We start from the raw sequence: 20,763 nt of genomic DNA, 5'->3' as shown, positions 1-20,763 counted from the left end.
GGCTGGCAGGGGCTCCCGGTGCCCACCTCCCCCATCTAGGCTGGAGACCCTGATGCCAGGAGCAGCCCTGGCAGAGGGGCTGGGGGTGGAGTGAGGCCCTGCAGGCCACTGGGCACCCGTACTGGAGAGAGGAGCACGGTTTTAATTCGAGCCCTGCTTTCTTCCATGCTGACAGGAGGCCCTGGTGCTGGGAGGCAGAGGCTGAGTGGGCGGCTGGGAGGGCACTGCCTGGCTGCTCCGTCCCAGGCTCTGTCACCCTGGGCTCTGTCCTCACCTGGGAGAAGCCGGCTGCCCAGGGGCCTCCCAGACATACCGCCTGGTGTCAGTGGGTCCGGTCAGGCCCCTGTACTCAGGCTGCTGCCCTCTGGGTCCAGGCGGTCATGCCTTCAGCAGGGTGGGTGCATGTCCCCGTCAGAAAGCCCCCTTCCCTAGCCGGTGGCCACTCTCTCTCTCCCCCTGTCCTCACGGGGGCCCGTACAAGTCAGCCAGCCGGGCGAAGCGGGGGCCCCAGTCCCAGAGGCAGCTGTAGTCCTGGTCCTCGTCACCCAGGCTGGACAGGATGGAGCTCAGCGTCCCCGTCGCGGAGCCCTCCCCCTCGTAGTCGTAGATGAGAGCCGTGTCGTAGGGCGGGACACTGGGGTCGCTGTCCGCAGCCTCCAGGCCCTGCAGAGAGGCCCAGGGAGCTCAGGACCCACGCACGCAGGCCCCGGCGCCGAGCAAGGGCTGTCCAGGCCCTGGCACCGGGCAGGGGTGGCCCGGAACGGGCAGAGGAGGTCTGGGAGAGGAACAGCCCTGCCGGCAAGAGGGTGGGGGCACCAGTCGCAGATCCAGAGAGGAGGTTCCCTCTGGGCAGCGCCCCTTCCTTGGGGTGGGGGGATCCGCGCCAGCCGCTCCCTCCCAGCGGCCCCGTCCTGCCCACCTTCTCAGCGCCCCATCCAGAGGCCAGCTGGTTCTGCCCTTTGAAGGTTTTACAAACGGTTCTGTCGCATCCACGAACACCCTGCTGTCCATCCACACGGCGCCCTGACGGGAGGTGTGCGCCTCCCAGCGCCTGCCCGGCGCGCCTTCTCCGAGCCAGGGCGCGTGTGCGCGCTGGGCGCAGCATCGCATGGGCGCGCGACACCCACCGTGTCCCCACCCGACTAGGCTTCCCGTGTCCTGGCATCTTCTGTGTTAACTGCGCCAGGTCGGCGCTGCGTCCGGAAGGACCCCTGCGCGCTCCCACCCGCGGGGACACCGCCTCGGGGACGGCGCTCCGGGACAGGCTCCGGCCGGCCCGCTCGGCCGGGCCCCCCGCGATCTGGTGCGGGGCGTAGCGAGCCCCTCTTCCCCAGGACTTCCGTGCCTGCGCCCCCGGCCCCCGCCTCATTCCGCGCTCAGGCGCTGCCCGGGAGCTCGGCCGGAGCGCGTGCTCCTCGCGGGAGGCGCGGCGGCAGATGCGCACACGCATGCGCGCAGGGACGAGGGCGGGGCGCTGGGGGGGGCGCGTGCGCCCCAGGCCCCACGTGCAGGTCACCTACGTCGGCTATGAAGTCCGCGATGTCAGCGGCGCTGGTGGGCAGCACGCGCGGCGGCGGGGGGCGCACCCGGCCGAATGGAGCGTCTCGGCGCAGCGGCGGCCGACCTGGGGGGGCGCGCAGGGCCGTCAGCTCCGTGGGGTGGCGCAGCTGGCTGATGTCGTAGGCATCCTGCGGGCCACGGTGGGGACTCAGCGGCGTCCCAGCACCTTCGGGACGGCGCACGGCTGGGGAGAGCGCCCGGGAGGGACCTCCCCGCCGCCACAGCCCCGCCCACCCCTGCTCACCTGGTCCTCCTCTCCGCCCCCCTGCTCGTCGTAGTTGAGGATGTTGTCCCGGAGATCGTCCTGCAGCCTGCGCAGAAGCCCCTTGTCCCCCGACTGCTGCTGGAACCGTGCGCGGAGGGCCACGGGCAGGACGAGCACTGGCGGAGGAGGGCAGAGGTCGGGGCGGGCCGCTGGGGGCGGGCTACGAGGAGGTGGGGTGTCGGGGTCCCGGCGCGGGCACTCACGGAGCAGCAGGATGGCGCTGGCCAGCATGATGACCAGGGCACCCAGGCTGACACCTGCGCCCCCCGCCCGCAGCGCAGCGGCCCCGGGCAGGCAGGCGCCATCCTGGCCGCAGCGGCACACGGTCACGTTCAGGGCCTGCTCGCGCTGCTGCGGAGGCTGGCCGGAGTCTCGGAGCAGCAGGCTGAGGCGGTGCAGACCCTCCTGGACCTGGTGCCGCGGCCGCAGGCGCGCGTGGCTCACTGTAGAAGGCGCCTGCGGTCAGCAGGGGCCTCCCCACGCCGCGCCCCGCCTCCCCTGCCCCTCTGTGCGCCGAGCCGTGGACAGAGGAGGTGCTGATGTCCGGGGCCTGTTCCCCAGCCGCCCACTGGTCAGGGTGACTCGTCCTCACCGAGCCTGCGGCCGCACTGCGATGGGAACCCCAGGGTGGTGGGGGGAGCGCACCGTTAATCTGGCGGAGACTCCAGTTCCGGGCCAGCTCTGGGACGCTGGGGCTCAGCTGGAAGTGGAAGGGCGCCCCGTGGGGGGGCAGGTCCTCATCCGTGGCACCGACGAGGAGGCCAGAGCTGTGGTCTGGCTCACTGCACATGCTGCCGTGTGGTGGGGACAGCTCGGGGGCGTGGTCATTGACCTCGAGGATCTCTATGGACAGGGTCCCGGTGGCCGTGCGGGCAGGGGAGGCTGCAGGCAGAAGAGGCCTGGTAGGCTCCTTGCCCTGCGGCAGCTGCCCTCGTGCCCTGCAGGTCTGTTCCCTGGAAGGCAGGGCCCCCGGCAGGGATGGGAGGCTGGGAGCCCAGGCTCAGGTGCCGCTCACCGTCATCTTGAGCCAGGATGATGGCCCGGTACCAGCCGTCCTTGAGGAAGGGTGATGCGGGGCTCAGCACTCGCTGGGTCCGGACCCCGCCCGTGGCCCTGTCCACCAGCAGCCAGTCCTCCGGGTCATAGTCTTTAGAGTAGCTGTTGGCCGAGGAGGGGACAGGGTGACTCTGAGCCTATGTGGGACCTCAGAGGTGTGGTCACACAGACACCTACACACTCAATACATGCACACACATAATCTACATACATGCACATGCATGTACACACATGCACATGTCCCCCCCACATGCACACGCCTTCGAGGCTAGCTTTCCCATGGTATTTTCTGTCACAGCTGACAGGTGAGGAATCGGGCCCAGGGAGGCCTGGTGACCTGCCCAGGGCCTGTGGTGACTGAGTGCCACTGCCAGGACTCAACCATGGGGACCATGGAGGCAGACACGGGTTTGCAAGGCCAGAGCTGGGAGTGAAATCCAAGATATTAATGCCAGCCCCACGGGAACCAGGCACCCCAGAATGGTCAGGGCCAGACAGAGGCCAGCCGGAACAGACTGTGCCAGGTCAGTGCATGCCAGTGCACACCACACACATGGGCTGTGAGACTCCCTGACCCACAGAGATGCAGACAGATGAGCCCCCACCATCCTCTGACCAGGCCCCTAACGGGAACCCTCAGGGCACAGGGGTCGGGGGCCCTCAGCTTTGCTCCTAGCCCTGGCCGGGAAATGGGCAAATGGGGCCATTAGCTCCTGCCTCACCCTCAGACCTGCCAGAGGACCCCACCTGAGCCTCTGCAGCTGCTGTGTGTCAGGGTCTCTGGCAGAGAAGGTGGCCACGGGAGTTCCTGGGGCAGCCCCCTCAGCCAGGCTGGTCCGAAGCGGGTTCTCTCGGAATACAGGCGCCTCGTTGGTGTCCCGCACCTGCACGACGACCCTGGCCTGGCCCCGCTCGGCCCTGGGGGCAGCCACCTGCAGGGGGGCCTCGTTCTGCACAGCCACTCTGAGGTGGTACTGCTCAACGCTCTCGTAGTCCAGGGGCTGTGGGGGGAAGCAGAGCTGGCGGCCTACTCGGGGCTCCAGCCCAGCTCACGCTGAGCAGGAGGAGATCTCTCACGTGGTGCTGCACCCCCGGCTCTGCTCTCAGGGCCTCTGCTTTCCCTTCTCCTTTTTAACTTTGGAAAAACAAAAGCTATGCAGGACAAAAAGGCCCCAAGGATGAAGTAAACGTGACACACACTCGTCTCTCAAAATGAACTTGTTGGGAGTCACATGGTCAGATTTACGTGTCGCTTGGCCAGGCTGTGACCCTGGTCATGCGAGCCCACTGCACCTGATGTTGCTGAGAAGGTATTTGAGGTTAAATTAGCCTCTACAGTTTGTAGAATAAATAAAGATTATTCTGGATAATCTGGGTGGGCCTCATCCATAGTTGAAAGAGCAAAACCGAGGTCTCCTTGAGGAAGGAGGAACCAGCTGGCCTGCAGCCCAGCCACCCCCCAGGTTCCAGCCCCGCCCCGCCAGGCCCCAGCGGCCTCTGCAGATGTCTGCAGCTAAGCCCCTCGGGGTGCGCGCGTGCGCGTGCACGCACATGCCTCCTGCCGATTCCGATGTCACCTCACAGTAACTGTATCCGTGAGGTGGCACAATGCTGCAGATCACACCTCTGCTTCTGGGGGTGTCTCCTGCCTTCTGACCCTGTGGGCTGCACCTGAGGTCCCAACACTCCAGGGCCGCTCAGCACCACCCCCACTGCCCTCCCCCCGAGGACACCCCAGGGGGGCCCTGGCACGTGAGGAGATGCACCCCCCCAGCTCGGCCCTGACAGTGGACCCCAGCTGGGGCAGCCCTTGTGCCAGGCTCACCTTCACCAGGGACAGCACGCCCTCGTTGGTCTTGGGGTCTGTGCGGACAGCAAACTGCCCTTCGGGGTCACCCTCCAGGATGGTGAACCTGGCCGCCCAGTTCGGGGAGCCAGGCAGGTCCCTGTCCTCCACCTCGAGCCGCCCCACGTCCACTCCGCTGACCGTCTCTGTGGCCTCCATGAAGAACTGCAGGGCCCCAGCCCTGGTTACCCACAGGGTTGTTGGGGATGGGGAGATGGTCCCTCTGGGGACACCCCCCTGCTCTCTCCCCACAGCAGGGGCCACCCCTGGCTGCAGAGCAGTCCCAGGGCTGCTACTGGGTGGGGTCCACCCCCGCTGCCCCACTGCACCTGTGTGCTTGCAAACCCCTGCCTCTGCTGGCCTCCAACTTGGGTCTCTGCGCTGATCCTCTAGAGCACCTGCCTCCTACCCCTGAGAAGCCCTCTGTCCCACCAGGAGTCCGAGGAGGGCAGGGCAGCCCTGAGCAAGGGCCAGTGGGGTGGGGGCAGTGGTGGCACCTCGTCCCTGGTGAAACCGGGGGCGTTGTCATTGACATCCTCAAGGGTGATGATGGCTGAAGCGGTGGCTGTGAGGCCATCTCCAGACATGTCTGCCACCTGCAGGGTCAGATTGTACACGGCGACCACCTGGGGCACAGTGACAGGGGTTGGGTCAGGAGGCCTGGGGGTCCACCTTAGTGCCCTGGGTCGGGACAAGGAGCGGACACCACAGCCTCAGCCCTCACGTGGGAGGTGGCTCCAAGCACCTTGCCTGCCCAAGCCCAGAGCTAAGTCCTGCACGGCCTCTGGGGGTCCGACAGCACAGCTGTTAACCCAAGACTCTGCAAGAGGTCAGCAGCCAAATGGATTGGCTTGTATGGGCATCCATTGTGTGCTGGGTTCCAAGGGACACCGAGGAGCTAGGTCCCTGCCTGGCAGCTGCGCTCCACCCCAGAGGGGAGACCGAGGGGCTGGACAGAGCTATGGGGTGGCCACAGGGAAGCCAAGGAGGGCTTCCTGGGGTGGGGCGGAGGCTGCACAGAAGCCCAGCAGTGAGGGGCAGCAGGGGTCCCAGCGGAGGAAGAGTGTGCACGGACGGACAGAGGGCAGCAGTCACTCCAGCACGAGTGGCCGTCACAGAGCCCAAGAGGTGGGGGCTGCCTGGGTGGCCCTGCCCTGGGTGGCGGAGTCCAGACGCTCTGGGGTCGGCAGCAAACACACTGCCGGCCTGCCAGGCCTCGCACGGGCTGAGGGCTGCTCACGCCATCTTTTTGACCTAGCGCCACACCCGGACTCGAGGCACGCGCATCCCAAGCTGAGTCTGGGCCCTGCCCCAGAGCCACCGGGAGTGTCTGCAGCAACTGGGGACTCCCTCCAATTGCTGGGGGTACTGCGTGCGGTGGGCAAGGCCAGGGCCCAGGGCCCAGCTTGAAACGAGAACCTTGTGGGGCTGAGCATGCCAGCAAGGTGGCCAGGACGTGATGTGACACTGGTGTCCTGGTCCCTGCCCTCACCTCGCGGTCCAGGCCCACTTGAACAGTGCGAATCTCCCCCGTGTGCTCATCGATGCTGAAGAGCTGGGGGTGGCCTTGCTCTAGGATGGAGTACCGCAGGGCCGAGTTGTCCGTTTCTGGCTCATCAGCGTCCGTGGCCTCAGCCCTGGTCACATAGGTGCCTGAGAAGGATGGGGATGTGTTGGGGCGACACCCACAGGTGCTGAACCAGAGCTCTGGGACAGGCTGACCTGCTCCCAGGGCACTCCGTTTGGCCCGTGCAAGCTTGAGTGTCAAGCCTTGCACCTTGTGCTGCAGGTGGGGGTGCAGGAGTGCCTGATATGCAATCTGAGCAGGAGCCAATGCCTGTGTCTCCCACCAGACACTGGGACAGCCCAGCAGGGGCAGAAAGCCCTGGGTCAGGCCAGGCCAGCCAGCTGGAAAAGCCGGGGGAGACAGAGGGTGACCTGCACGCTGTCCTCAGCACCCCTGCAGAGAGAAGCAGCCAGGCTGGACAAGCACTCCCAATCTCAGGGGATAGGGGCTTAAACAGGGACCCTGGGGACCCCCAGAGTCTGTCCACACTGTTTCCACCAAGTGAGACTGAGGCTGGACCCCCCAGCTCTACGGCACTGCAGGCTGAACCACTGAGGTGGATATAGGCAGCTGGGCCTCCTGGTGACAGGCTCCTCCCAGCCACCCCCTCGGCACTGAGCGGTCAGCCTGAGGGTCACGCTGCTGTCCGGTCAGTGGTAATGAAGTCTGCCACCGGCCCAGCCCCAGAAGGGTGCAGGCTTGTGCTGGGTCTGCTAACCAGGGGCTTCTGGCCACACTAGACCCCAGGGTAAAGCAGAAGGATGCTTTCAGAGGGCATCCTTCCCACCACACCAGGGAGCAATTCCCAAAGCACCTTCCGTGCTTCCTAGGACGGAGCAGGGGAGCAGACGCGGGGGTGAGGGAGCCAGGCTTCCCACCATCACAGAGGCAGCCGGAAGGGACCCCACGGAGTGGAATCGGCAGTGAGGGTGCCAGCAAGGACTTGTGATGTGCAACGAAGACAGAGTCATATAAGTACATGTGTGAATGACACACGTGTATGACACACAATATACAAACACACATGTATACACAACATATGCATATAAACGTGTGTGCACACTCATATACACACGCTTGTATATACGTAAGCAAATTTCCCAGTTGCTTGCTAAAAAAGGCAGAAAGGTGCCAGTTTGACGAGCCTCCTCTCTGCCAGATCTGGGACTATCGGAGCATCAAAATAATGGTTGTAAAGAATTATAAACCATTGAATGATGTGACTCATTAGTGCAGACTAATACAGGCGAACAAAATACACACACACACACACACACACCAGAGCAAGGGAAAGTCCCACATGGACGAGGAAGCCCGCTGGTAAACTTGGATTGGTGGGTCAGAAAGCCCTCACCATCAGCCTAATAACTGGTTCAGGAAGAACCAAGTGGAGAAGCCAGGCAGACACCCCTTAACCAGAGGGTCAAAGCCCATGCTTCTAGAATAAGCCACGTGCTTCCTGACATGAGGCAAAGCTGAACCCAATCACACAAACCCGCATTTGGAGGCAAATCTTCAAAATAACTGCTTAGATGCTTTAGAACGTCAGTGTCGTGACTAAGGAAGCGACAGGCTTGTGCAACTGAACTACAAGGAAGGGCTTGACCTCAGAGACGTAAATGCATGGACACACGTCCCATGTTCATGGACACACGTCCCACGTTCACGGACCGGAAGGCCTAGTGTTAGATGTCAGCCCCACCCAAAGTGATCTACAGATTCAACACAATCCCCATCAAAAAACCCAAGGACTTTTTTTTGCATAAATAGAAAAACCATTTTAAAATTCATATAAAAATCTCAAGGGACTCTGAATAGTCAAAACAATCTTGAAAAAGAACAAAGCTGGAGGGCTCACACTTCCTGATTTCAAAACTTACTCCGAAGGTACAGTAATCAAAACTGTGTGTTTCGGCCATCACACAGACGTGCAGACCAGCGGGACCGACTACAGGGCCCTCACATCTGTGGTCCCATGATTTCCCACAGGGTGCCAGCCCCATTCAGCAGGGAGAGGGCAGTCTCTCCAACAAATGGTGCTCAGAAAACCGAGTATCTACATGCAAAAGAAGGAAGCTGGCCTCTTAACCAAAAACCACATACCGAAATTAACTCAAAACGGATCAAAGACCTAAACATAAGATCTGAAACCCTAGAACTCTTAGAAGAAAACACAAGGCAAAAGTTTTGCACCACCAGATCTCACGATGACTTCTTAGATACGACACCAGAGGAACAGGCAGGAAGAGGAAAAATAGATGGGACTTCGTGAAAATTCTTAAGTGTCCTCCATCAAAAGACAACATCTGCAGAGTGGAGAGGCCCCCACAGAACGGGAGAAGATACCTGCGGCCATGCAGATCAAAGCTACAGGACACCACCTCACACCAGTCAGACACCTCCTGTCCGGAGCGCTGACAAGGACGTGGAGAGGCTGGAGCCCGTGTGAACAGAAGCAGTGTGGCTGCTGTGGAGAACCATGTGGCAATTATTCAAGAAATCAGACACAGAGCCTATCACGGGACCAAGCAACCCCACCCTCGGGTGTCCACCCTACAGATCTGAAAGGGTCTGGAAGAGATTTGCACACCCATGTTTACAGCAGCACTAGTCACAACAGCTAAAATGTGGAAGCAGCCCAAGTGTCCACTGACAGACGATGGATAAATAAAACGTGGTCCATCCAGACACTGGAGTGTCGCCCCGCCGGACACGGGAAGAGGTCCTGACACCTGCCATGGCATGGACAGGATGCTGAGTGGACAGCCAGGCACAGGACACATCCTGTGTGATTCTAGTTACACGAGGTCCCTAGAGTCGCCAGAAACATAGTTAGAAAGGAGAGTCATGGGTGCCAGGCCTGGGGGAGGGGTGGGGAGTGTCTGACAGGGACAGACGTTCAGTTGGGGCCGATGGCAGGAGCCGGGGGTGGACGGTGCGATGGCTACACATCATGAATGGTTTACAAGGCTGACCTGCACACTTGGAGATGGGCAGGACAGTGACTTTTATGGGATATGTATCTTACCACGTAAGAGCAATCTGAGAAACCATGTCTGTCATGAAGACCTAATGGCTGAGTTGCTGTTCTGGATGCGGGGAGAGTGAGGCGGCCCTGCTGCTTCCAAGGCGGAGTGTCAGTCACACCCTAATGACGAGAGCAAGGGCTGATCCACAAAACCATGCTTATTCTGTACTTGCCAGACTGGCGGAGGCACAGGCAACCTGGTAAGCTGGCATTCAGGATGTGACCTGCCCCCCACAGGGAGGAGGTGGGACTGGGCATGGGCAAGCAGGGCAGCTCAGAGCGGCTTCAACACAAGGAGGTCGGTGCCTGTCGGCAGCTCCTCTCCACTGGCCCGAGTGCTCGTGAGAGAGGCTGGGCAGGAGGTGGCCTGGAAGGCCCCTGTGGCTCGGGCCTGCAGGGCCTGCCTAGGTCGGGGGTGAGCAGCAGAATCGGGGAAGCCCATGGGCACACCATGAGGCGGGGGCACTGCTGGGGAGGGGACAGCCCGCCTGCGTGCTGCCCTGCCCTGAGCCACAGGAAGAAGCCTTTGGGAGGCAGGCAGGAACCCTGAAAAAGCCCTGCCCCAGGGGCTCAGGGACGTAGAGACCACCTGCAGCCGAGGCCCCTCTCCCTGCCAGGAGCTCGCCTGGTCCGGTGCAATTGCAGTCACCCTGGGAGGGGGGCAGGCGTGTGCAGAGCCCTCTCTGTGCTTGGCAGGCAGGGCCTCCTGAAGCCTGATGTGCAGCAGAAACACCGAGAGGAGCCCCAGAAAGCTGAGCAGCAACAGAGACCGGGCCGGCCCAGCCACAGATGAGGCTGTCCCCACCTGCCATCCGCCACCTGGCTGATGCACGGCCACCCACCCCTGTTCCCAGGCGCTGTTTCCCTCCATCTCTCCTTTCATACCAGAACAGCAAGAGGGGGTTAAAATCCACCTTCAGTGGTCCAACAATCCACAGAACAAGATCTGCATCTGAGCAAACACCAGGGCTTTTATCCAACAGAATTCTGAAAGAACTGGGGTCAGTGCGTGGAAAGTCCTAATGGAAAAGGTGGGCAGCGCACATGGGCAGATGGGGAATCCAGGAGACAGACCGGACCTGTGAAAGGGGCAGGGATTTCTTCTGCTATAAAGGCACTGTTGGGCTGACTGCAATGGAATTCAGCCTGCAGGTGAGACATCTTCATGATGTTGATGATTATACCGAGGCTCCGTTATTAGCAGGCCTCGGGTCCGCAGCGAGTGGTCCAGGAAGGGGGGAGGAGAAAGAGGGAAAAGCTTAAAGTGACCGTGACAGAACACCGCCTCCCTGTGCGTGCACACGCGTTCTCCGCAACTCTTCTGTGTCAGTCTAAAATTATGTCACAGCAGAAAGTTAAAAGGAGAAAAATACTGTAATTTTTAAGTCTTGAAAAACAAAACCTGGGGTGAAATACAGTGCACACGAGCAGGGTCAGGGGAGACCCCGGCCAGGATCCGCGCTCCCGAACGCCTGGAGCGCACAGCTCGGGAGGGGGGGGGGTGTCACACCCGGAGCCCCGGGGCCAGGAGGGGCGACAAGGAGAGGCCCGCACCGCCCTGGAACAGGACGGGCAGGTGAGTCCATCTCGCTGGGACCCACGACGGACGGAGGGTTGGGTTTTGTTTGCGAGCAGAACGTGGAGCTGAGAAGCAAGGAGACAGTCTCCTTTTGGGGGGAAGGGAATGTTCTGGAAGCAGACAACGGTGGGGGCTGCACGGCGCTGTCAACGTGCTAAAAGCCACTCAGTGCTTAAGTCGCCTTCATGTCACGTGAGTCTCACCTCCACGGAGCGGCCACCCCCGAGCTGGGCCCCCGCGGCCCCAGGGCTGCGCTTCAGAGGGTCCCGGGTCCGCCGTCCTTCCTGAGGCAGGAAGTGACTTAGCAGCGGACATTCCTCCTGCCTGGAAGCTTTTCACTCACCTTTTCCGAAATTCTTGCAGAAGGGAGACCGCAGACGTCTGACCCACCCAGGGCCCCGGCTGGCGCTCCCCGCGACTCACCTGGGGCAGAGCCCTCCGGCACCAGGCCGGTGAACACCTCCTGCAGGAAGACCGGCCGGTTGTCGTTCTGATCCACGACCACGATCTCCAGGTCCGTGGGCTCCTCCAGGGTGGACCCTCCCAGGTCCAGGGCGAAGGCCCTCAGCTAGTCAGACAGAGAGCAAGGGCTGGCTCTGGGGCCCTCAAATGCCAGCGGCTGCCACCAGGCCCATGAGAAGGGCCAGCAGGGGCAGATTTGGGTCCTGCTGGAGACACCGACTTAAGCAGGTGACAACCAGCGCAAGGGTGGGGCCCGTGCGCCAATGTCCCTCGTCGCTGCAAGCCCCTCTCCTAGCAGGTGGGGCCCCCCCTAGGCCCCTCCCCGAGGCTGCCAGTGGCCCACGGCTGCCTTTGGGCGCTGAGGTGAAGCTCTGTCTGGAGGCCCTGCTCTCTCCCTCCCTCTGATGGTTCCGGCTCCTCCCAAAGGTTTCTAATGACTCCAGACGCACGAAATTTTAAGTTAACTGCCTCCAATCCTTTTGGAGGATGCGTGATGTAATTTCCAGGTAAAAACAAGCTCTCAAATGACTTCCTGTGAGAGGGAAACAAGAGCTCATTCTTAAATCTGAAGGAAGATGGGGCAGAGACAGGCAGAGGCGTCAGCCTCCCTCCCTGGGGCAAGTTCAGAGGGACGTTCTGGGGAGGGCCCATCACTCGGGGGGTGCTCAGGACCCTCTTCTTCAGCCTCTGCCCACCTGGCGACCTCACACCCCCCTCAATCCGCCCCTGAGAATGGAGGGTCCCCGGGCACGTGTCACTACACTACGAGCCCGGCACAGTACCCCATCCCAGCTGGGCGGAGCTGGCCCGGGAATCCGTGGGCCTTGAGAGCCCCGGCCTTTCCCGGGAAGGCGGCCGCACAAAAGCACCAGCCTGCTGCAGGCTGCCCCGTCTTCCCCGCAGGACCGAGCCCCTCCCTCCTCCACGGGCCCTGCGTGCTCACGCCCTCTGTTAAATGGGAATGTAACACAAAACACCTGTCGTGCTCCCAAACCCGCCCCCTCCCTCACTGTGAGAGCGCCGGGGTCCTGCTGGAGAAGCGGCCCCCCAGCCCTCCCCAAGGGGGACCCACCCTGAAGCGGTCGGTCTTCTCCCGGTCCAGCACGGCGTTCAGGGACACCTTCCCCGTGAACTTGTCGATGGAGAAGATGCCCAGGGGCTCCTCGTCCACGCCGGGTCCCTGGATACTGTAGATGACGCTGCCCATCTGCTGCTTGTCCGACTTGATCTGCCAGGCAGGAGGCCGGCTGGGGGAGGCGCTCCCAGGGCAGGGGCCCCCCTCTCCACAGCCCCACCCCTCCCCCAGCCGGGGTGGGGTGGCTCAGCCGTGGCCCCATGGGTGTTGCCACCCTGAAGTGCACACTTCCAGGGACCCACTGCGGACAACCCAGACCCCGCTCCGCCCAGGGCCCCCCCGTGGCCCCGCAGCCCCTCACCTGCACCAGAGGGTAGGGGAGGCGCTTGTGGTTCTCGGACACGCTGATGGGGGGGATGACCCAGGCCCTCCGCACGCGGCCCTGCTCATGCCCCCGGCGCCAGGGGTACAGGATGCCGGGCTCCTTCAGCCCAGGGACCCCTGACAACAGGCCCAGGCTCTGCAACAGAAACGAACAGCTGTGGCCCAGACGAAACCCAGGCTGGGTGCCTTCCTGGTGGAGGCCACAGGTCAGCGAACAGGGGGAGGCCTGGAGGGCACGGGGCACTTCACCACGCTCCCAAGCCTGAAGCCCCCCAAGCCCAGGGACCAGAGCCACCCCGGCCCTGGTGAACGTTTGTTGACTGGCTGGGCCTGGAAGCCCTTCCTGGGGATCCTCGTGGGTGTGGGTGAGGGGGTGGAGGTGGCCAGACAAGAGAGGAGGGACCCTCCCCTCCCCACGGCCGGATCTGTCAGAGGTGGGGGCTTGAGGGGCTCAGGCTGGCCGGCTGGGGACAGGGGGTGACCTTGCCATCCCAGGCCCACATCAGAGCTTGAATTCTTGAGGGCTGGTCAAGGTCGACCAGGCCAGTGCTTTTGTGGGAAGAGGCCCAGAGAGGGTCTGCCCCACTGGCCCTGTGGCACGCAGCAGGCTTCCTCTGCCGGCCAGGAGGGCATGGAGCCCCGACTCACATGCGTCCCGGCCAGGCATGGATGGCGAGGGTCCCCGCGGCACCCTCCCCGCCCAGCCCCTGCCGTTCCTCTCTGGGAGCTGGGGAGCCAGGTGTTCTCACAGCAACACTTCAGTCCCTGGAGCCTGGGAACCTCAGGCACACGCCTCCCTCCCTCTCCACATACCTGGGGACCCATGTAGCCTGCGTGCAGTGACTCTGCCCCACAAAGTCGCAGCACCCAGAGCCTGTGGGGCTGCAGAGGGAGGAGCCTAGGGGTAGGGGGGCACCCGCACGGGGGCCAGGCTGTCACCACCCAGCTGAGCTCTGGGCCAGTATGGAGCGTGGCAGAGAAAGGGCACCTGCCACGGCAGTGTTGGCATGGCCCCTCGTGACCACAGCTAGCCTGACCCCACCACTCAGGTGGGGACGCTGAGGCCCAGAGAAGGGTCCCACGTGGCAAGCCAAGAGCAGACCTGGCAGCAGCCCTCAGCCCCACGAACACGTCTGGGGTTTCCAGGAACAGCCCTGGTTTCAGCAGGTGGTCTCTGCACCTGGCCCCTCAGCCGGGTGCTGCTTGGACGGAGTGTGGGCTCAGATGCAATGGTGGCTGGACATGGAGTTTCTGGGGGCTCCTCATGCTCCCGGGTCAGGACTGGGGTGGAGCCCAGAGCCTGCTGATCTGGGATACGGGCTGTAAGAGCCCCGGTGTGGCGGGGTGGGGGTTTGGGGAAGGGACTGGGTCACCTACTCGACCCAGCAGGGTGTGGCTGCAGGAGAATGTGAGCGATGTGCCCTCCCATGCCCGTCGTGCCCCCAGTCCACTTGCAGCTGCCCTCTGCCAGGGCCGGCAGGCTGGGGGCATGCAGTGGGGACACGCCCACCCAGGCCCCTTCCCAGACACCAGCCCTCTGCTCTGGGGATGGTCCTGGGAGCTGTTTGCCCTGGCCAGGGTCTCTGAGCCCTGGGGCTCCTCTGGGTGGGTGGGCTCCCAGGGCCCTTGGGGGGCACACTCCCTGGTTGCCCCTTGGTGCCCCCATCCGCCGGGTCCTGCTGACCTCTGCAAAGCTCTGTCTCCCTTTGGCCCTGCCGTCCATGGGTGGGTGGGCAGGGGACAGGGTGGGCTTTGGCCTTGGGGGGCAGCAGGGTGCTCTGTGGGAGGCCAGAGGGAGATGCTAGCTCAGCCGGGAGGCAGCTTTCTGCCCCTTCGCTGACCCCCCTCCATCCCCACTCTGCGCAGGGCCGGCCCCCAGCAGTCCCCACAGGCTCTGAGGACAGAAGGGCGGGAATGTCCAAGCTGCAGCCCTTCCTGCCCTCCCGAATCCCAGGAACCAGTCGGCTCGCCAGGCCTCCAGGCTCCCCCCAGACCAGCAGATGGCAGCGCTGGCGCCCGGGCCTGCTTGGGCAGCTGGGGCTTCTCGCCAGAAGGAGCGACTGGGGCACACGCAGCTTCCGAGTCAGTGTGGTGCCCCAGCATGGGGACGCCTGCCAGCCTGGTACACCACTGGTGGCGGCAGCGTGTTTCCTGACCTCAGGGGCAGCCTTCTGGCCCTCCTCTGCTCTCCTGTCCTCCCCATGTCCCCCTGCCCGGCCCCCTCTTAGCCCTCACAGCCTCTAGAAACAGGTGAGGGCTGCCTCATCTCACATCTCCCCAGACTGGGGCTCAGATAGGCTGAGCCATTTGCTCAAGCCACACAGCCAGGGAGCAGCAGAGCGGACAGGGGTGCCCAGGAGAGCCAGGGGAACCAGTGCCTGAGCCCCACACTGGGGGAGCACACGGTGACGGCTCACAGGCGCCCCACCCTGACTCAGGGGGGCGTGGGCAGGGCGGTCTGCAGGTGCCCCTTGACCTCAGGCTTGGAGGGACACTGGGGTCACACTCTGCCCTGTCTAGCGGATGCCACACCTGAGCCTGTGCCCCCCAGCCCACCACAGAGCCTCTGGCGGTCCCCTTCTCTGCCAGTGGCCTTGGCTGACACTCCAGCACGCCCACCAGTCGGGCAGAGCCTGGGGGTCCAGGGTCCCAGTGTGTCCCCAGCCCAAGTTCACGAGGTCAGCAGAAGCCACAGAGCCTTGGCAGGGGCCTGAGCCCAGACCAGAGGCTGCGGTGGCCGGGGTGGGCCCTTCTCAGCTGGCCCTTCTGTCCCTTCCCAGAGGACACAGCTGGCTGGGAGCCACCAGCGGATCCCAGGACATCCAGGGCCAGACGAACCAGCTCACCAGACGCCAGGTACGGGGGCAGAGAAAGGCGTCCAGGGAGGCACCCTTAAGGGGCAGTGCTCCCAGGCCACCCACCCTCACTGCCCCCAGGCTGAGCTGTCCCATGCACCCAACCCCGAGGGCTGCTGACAATCAAGGTCCCCACGACATACAGGGCACCCACTACAAGCCAGGCCGGGTGTCCAGTGTGTGACAAACCCCCTTGCAGAGGTGGGAATCCTGGCCTCAGAGAAGCTCCCGTCCCATCAGTAATGCCATGCCCCTCCCTGGTCAGACCTCGGGGGGCAGGGGTCCCACCCAGCGCATGGGCCCAGGCAGAGGACTTCAGCACAGGCCAGGACTTACAGAACCTGGCCAATCGTAAGGGTCACCAAGGGCTTGCTAAAAGTAGGAAATCCATGAATTCATCCCAAACCTACTGAATCAGACTGCCCAGGCGGTCCTGGGACCACACTTCTTATCTCAGGCCCCCACGCGATTCTTGGCAGTGTTTGGGAAACCGGGCAGGTACCAGGCCGAAACGTGGAGCTTTAGGGTCAAACGGCCCTGACCCGGCCCCGGCCTACTCCAGACCTTGGGGTGGGAGGCCCCAGGGCCCTCCGCGAGGGCCAGGCAGATGGAGCGGGCAGCGGGCAGCCAGCAGATGCCCCCCCACCAGCATCCTCTGCTCGGAAGCCGTGGGAAGGCGGCTGCGCCCTCTGCAGAGCTCTCTGGTCTCCACCAGCCCACAAAGAGTTCAGAGGAGGGATTACAGGGCGAGGTCTCATCTCTCAAGAGCCCAGGAAGAAAGCTGGACGCTCAGCAGCCCAGGCAGGGGTGCTGGCCACCAGGGGGGCCTGGGGGAAAGGGCGGGGACCCCGCGTCACCTGGCCCTGCAGGCCTCAGGCAGCCACCTGGGTTTGGGCTGTCAGTCAGGAGCCGGGCTGGGCTGGATGTTTGAGGACTGGGGCCCCAGAATTCCACCCACAGTTGTGGGTCTTGTTTGAAGAAGGGGTAGTGAGCCTTTTCTGACCCCTCCTGGTGCAGACGGGCAGCAGCAGGCATGCAGAAGGTGCTCTGGGGGGCTGGCCTTACGTGTGTGTGTGTGTGTGTGGGGTGTTATCCCCCCAAGACTGCTTCTGGCCTGGGGTTTCTCAGATTCTGGGACCCAAGTGTGAGGCCTGTAGGCTGGTGGGATGTGGGTGGGGCTTGTCTGGACTGCTGGGAGGCCAAGCTGCCCCCCAGGGTGCAAAAACCCTGGCCTGGACTCTCCACAAGCTTCCAGGGCCTGACCCCTTCCCCCAAGGCTGGAATCCAGGCCACCCCATTCCTGGATGGCCTGGCAGGCATCAGGCATGCCAGGAATGGACCCAGCTGTCGGTCTGGCCCACAGCAGCCCGTGTCTCCCGGACGCCCCCCTCCAGCTGCTGCGGCCTTCAGGGTGGTGAGGGTGGCGCAGCAAAGGGGCGGGTGCCCAGAGGCAGCTGTGTTCTCCTCCCTGCCCCTGCTGCTGGGACACCCTGACGCCCAAGCATTGTGCTGCCCCCACCTTGGCGAGGACAGTGGCCCACAGCTGGCTTCCCTCCGCTGCCCATCACACTGACTCGGGGCTCATGACCCCACCGGTACTGGACAAGGTGCCAGTCCGCTGTGGATCCTGCTCTGTTTGGGCCCTTCCCCACACTGCCCCAGGGGCACTTTGTAAAGCCCCCAGGGGCACGGCTGAGGCCTGCTTTCCTTCCGGAGACCACGTGGCTGGACAGAGCTGGACACAGGCTGGGGCCCCTCCCAGCAGGGAGTGGGGCTGCCTGGAGTCACCCGTGCTCCCATCCCCCTGCCCTCTGGTGGGGTCCCGAGGTAGTCCCAGCTACTGGGGGCACACAGGCATAGGAGAGGAAGGTGACAAAAGCCCCCCCGCTGAGATTTCAGGGACACGGGCAGGGGCGTGTGCTTCGTCTAAGTCCACCAAGTGGGCAATGGACTTGTGCAGTCGCAACTCCTGGCCCCTGCCTGGGGCCCCCCAGTCCCGCCCTGCTGGGGACTCCCGGAGGTGGAGGAAAAGGTGTCTAGGGGCAGGCAGCCACAGGACGCAGAGAACCCAGGTCTGAAAGCTGAGCGGGTGGGGGATGGCGGGCAGGGTCCTGACCCAGACACATCCCAGTGGGTCCGGGAGAAGCCGTCTCACACCGGAGCTAATTGGAGCCAGGCCGAGTGCGGGAATTCGAGCAGCCAGGCCCCCACCCCCACCCGATGCCTGTAGCCTCCAGCTGTCTGGGGGGAGTGCCTTCTGCCACAGCCCTGGCGGGGGTGGGGGGAGAGGACTCTCCGTGACCTACCACCCTCCCCTGCAGTACAGTCTCTGGGGACCTGGGGAAAGACCCCCAGACCCGAAGGAGCAGGGCTCCAGGAGGTGTGCCTGCCCCATGCACGGTGGGATGCCGGCGGGGGGCTGGCCAGGGGGTCACAGGGTGCAGGGGGGCTGCACAGGGTGGTCCCCAGCAGAGGGGCGGGGAGGCTCAGGTTGCCGGCAGCTAAGTCTCAAGCAGTGGGACCATGGTCTCTGGTTGGGGGGGGCAGTGGGTAGAAATGGCTGGTGCCCCGAGAAACCAGCTGTCCAAGGGTCCGCCTGGCAGGCACCCGGTCAGCTGCCAGGGCTGAAACCTGAGCTGACCAGCCAGAGCCGGGAAATCTGTGCAACTCAGGAAGCCCCTGAGGTGGGTGCTGGGGAACCCATCCCTCCTCACCAGTGTCCAGGTCTGCCTGCCCCTCCTGAAACTGGAAGAGCAACGCTGACCCCTGAGCACACACTGAGCTCACGCACGATTTCTGATCACTGCCCCCTGGCCTGTGACCCTGGCTCAGCCCCGTCCAGGGGCCACTGAGGCCGCAGGCTCTACCAGGCCCAACCTGGCGTCTGCCCAGAGGCTTAGTGCACAGAGAGACATGACCCCACCCAAGGGGTGCCCAGGTGGGGAGCACTGGCTTCCTTCCTCCGTTCCTGCCCCTGCTCGGGGAGACCAGGGGACTGGGGGACCGGCAGGGAGTGGGGGGTGGCAGTGAGTGCTGGGCACAGGGCTGTCTCGGGGGCTCCCCTGCTGGCCCTGCACCTGGGGCTCACACTCCACCCAGGCCTACGGAGGGTGGTCTGCCAACTCAGCGGGCATCGTCCCTGTGGAAATCTGGCCTCCTGGCTCCTCCAGCTGGGGTGCTCCTGCACCCGCCCTCTCCCTGCCCCGGCAGCTCGGAGGGGCGCGCCTCAGAGGGGCCGACTTGCTGGGGGGTCTCCTGGCAGCGTCCCAGCTTGCCTCCCCGTCCAGTCCAGGCGGAGGTGGCCACACTCGCCTCTGGAACCTCCAGGGCACAGGGCACCCTGGACAGAGCTGCCCACCGGCTCCCAGCCCGGGTTCTCAGCTCACGGCCTCCCACGGGTGGCCGGGGTTCTGGGGCGCCCCACTCTAGACGCCGTCCGGGCAGGGCAGGGGCAGGGACCCCGCGGCGCCCACCCCTTACCTGGGCCAGCAGCCCGAGCACGAGGAGCAGCGCAGCGTCCATGGGGCTGAGCGCACTTCTGCTTGGACCCAAGGACTGAGCGACAGCACAAGTGCAGGGGGCCGAGGCGGGGCCGGCGCTGAGCGACAGCGCAAGTGGGGACAGTCAGGGTCCGGCCGGGACCGGGGCCGAGCGACTGCACGGGGGCGGGGCGGGGCGGGGCCGGAGTGACAGGTCACGTGCGGAGGGCGGGGCAGTGAAGCCGTGGGAGGTTTGCTGGGAGGGGGGGCGCTGAGTTTGGGAGGCGCTGAGGTCCGGCCGCGCGCGGGGCGGAGCAGAAAGCGCACGTGCAGGCCTGCTGGGAGCTGCGTGGGCCGGGGCGGCGCGCGGGGTCGGCTGGTTCTGGGTGGCCAGGTTCCCAGGGTCGCGAGTGGAGCGAGGAGCCCCCCGGAGGAGGCGGCGGCGGTGGGCGCCGGGCTAGGGGCCCGAGGCTGTCCCTTCCCTCCCTCCCGTGGCTGTTCCCTGTCTGCCGGTGTGTCGTCCAGCCGTCCAGGCGTCTCATGGCCGCTGCTCACCGTCCTAGCAGATGCCCCACCTGCCGCCCTCGGTCACCCGTCTGTCTCCCGCCTCCCGCGCCGGGGTGCAGCTCCTCTGGGCTGGCTTGTCCCTGCTGATGCCCAGCTAGCACAGAAGGCCGGGCACAGACCCAGCAGTGGTGGCCCGGGGCTGGTCCTCGCCGCCCCAGGCAGTAGCCCTGGCTTCTTCCTCGGGCCTCCTGGGAGGACCCTCTCTCCCAGGGTGCACGTGCGTCTCCCAGGGTGCGCACCTGAGTGTGGCCCCGCCTGCGGAGAGGCGGGAGCAGCGGCGAGGAGAGCGAAGACCGTGGACCGGGGCTTTCCTCTGAGTGGGAGTGGGCCGAGCATCGCTGCCGCACAGTAGGCACCTGGCCTCTGCTCTCCTGTCCGCTGCGGGGTGGCCATCTGTGCCCTTGGCCTGTCTGGAAGGCGGCAGGCTGCGGGGGGGGAGGGGGCCCAGCAACGGCTGTGTCCCTGGTACTCGCTGCCCCTCCCACCTCCAGCTCCAAGCCCCTGGGGGCCGGCGTCCTGCCTCTGAGGTTAGGGTCCCCAAACACAGGCGGAGAGGCCCTCGGAGCGCTTCGGGTTCCTTCTCCTGGTGCTACTAGAGGGCGGGAGGTGGAAGGGGGCGGGTGGCTGAGAAAGGCTGCCCGTGTCCCCCGGTGAGCCTCAGGACCTCAGTGGGGTGGGGTACAGCCCCCCCAGATGCCCCAGCTTTCCATCCTTCCTTAGTTGGCTCTGTCTCCCCCAAGGCCCTCTGGGTTGTGGGAGTCTTCAACGGGAGGGTAAGCTGGGTCCCATCATGGCTGAGCCCCAAGTGCAGGAGGGACCACTGGGGAAGGGATGTGGCCCTCGCCCCTCACTGTGGCCTCCCGCCCCCGCTGTGGGCCCTGAGCAGGTGTCCTCTCCACCGGCCTCAGTATCCTCCTGTGTCCAAGGGAGGGGCTCAGGGTCCATGAGCCCGCAGGTCCTGTCCCGGGCCAGTCCCTCCCAGGCCGCAGAGCTCCAGGGGGCTCTCCTTCCTGATGAGGGACCGGCCCCTCCCATTTCCT

At 64.4% G+C, this 20,763-nt stretch overlaps 1 protein-coding gene across 2 annotated transcripts; it reads right to left on the bottom strand.

Annotated features, from left to right (window-relative positions):
* Positions 1-122: 122 nt before the first annotated feature.
* On the bottom strand, positions 123-19,291 carry CDH15 (cadherin 15). Of its 2 annotated transcripts, XM_036924272.2 has the most exons (14): positions 19,158-19,291; positions 12,800-12,958; positions 12,436-12,591; positions 11,325-11,469; positions 6,220-6,380; positions 5,225-5,353; positions 4,707-4,892; positions 3,629-3,882; positions 2,841-2,983; positions 2,471-2,707; positions 2,029-2,268; positions 1,805-1,941; positions 1,521-1,688; positions 123-663 (listed from the first exon to the last, which is right to left on the bottom strand). In XM_036924272.2, exons 1-14 carry the CDS (start codon positions 19,197-19,199, stop codon positions 463-465), a joined length of 2,358 nt encoding a protein of 785 aa, XP_036780167.2. In that variant the 5' UTR covers positions 19,200-19,291; the 3' UTR covers positions 123-462. The 2 variants fall into 2 exon arrangements, with proteins under 2 accessions (XP_036780167.2, XP_036780169.2); XM_036924274.2 differs by lacking the exon at positions 12,800-12,958 and having other exon boundaries at positions 19,158-19,243.
* Between the last annotated feature and the right edge of the window lie 1,472 nt (positions 19,292-20,763).

This window comes from Manis pentadactyla, chromosome 15 (assembly GCF_030020395.1).
Source record: "Manis pentadactyla isolate mManPen7 chromosome 15, mManPen7.hap1, whole genome shotgun sequence".
Classification (NCBI taxonomy): domain Eukaryota; kingdom Metazoa; phylum Chordata; class Mammalia; order Pholidota; family Manidae; genus Manis; species Manis pentadactyla.
This window is presented reverse-complemented; position numbering and strand designations above follow the sequence as displayed.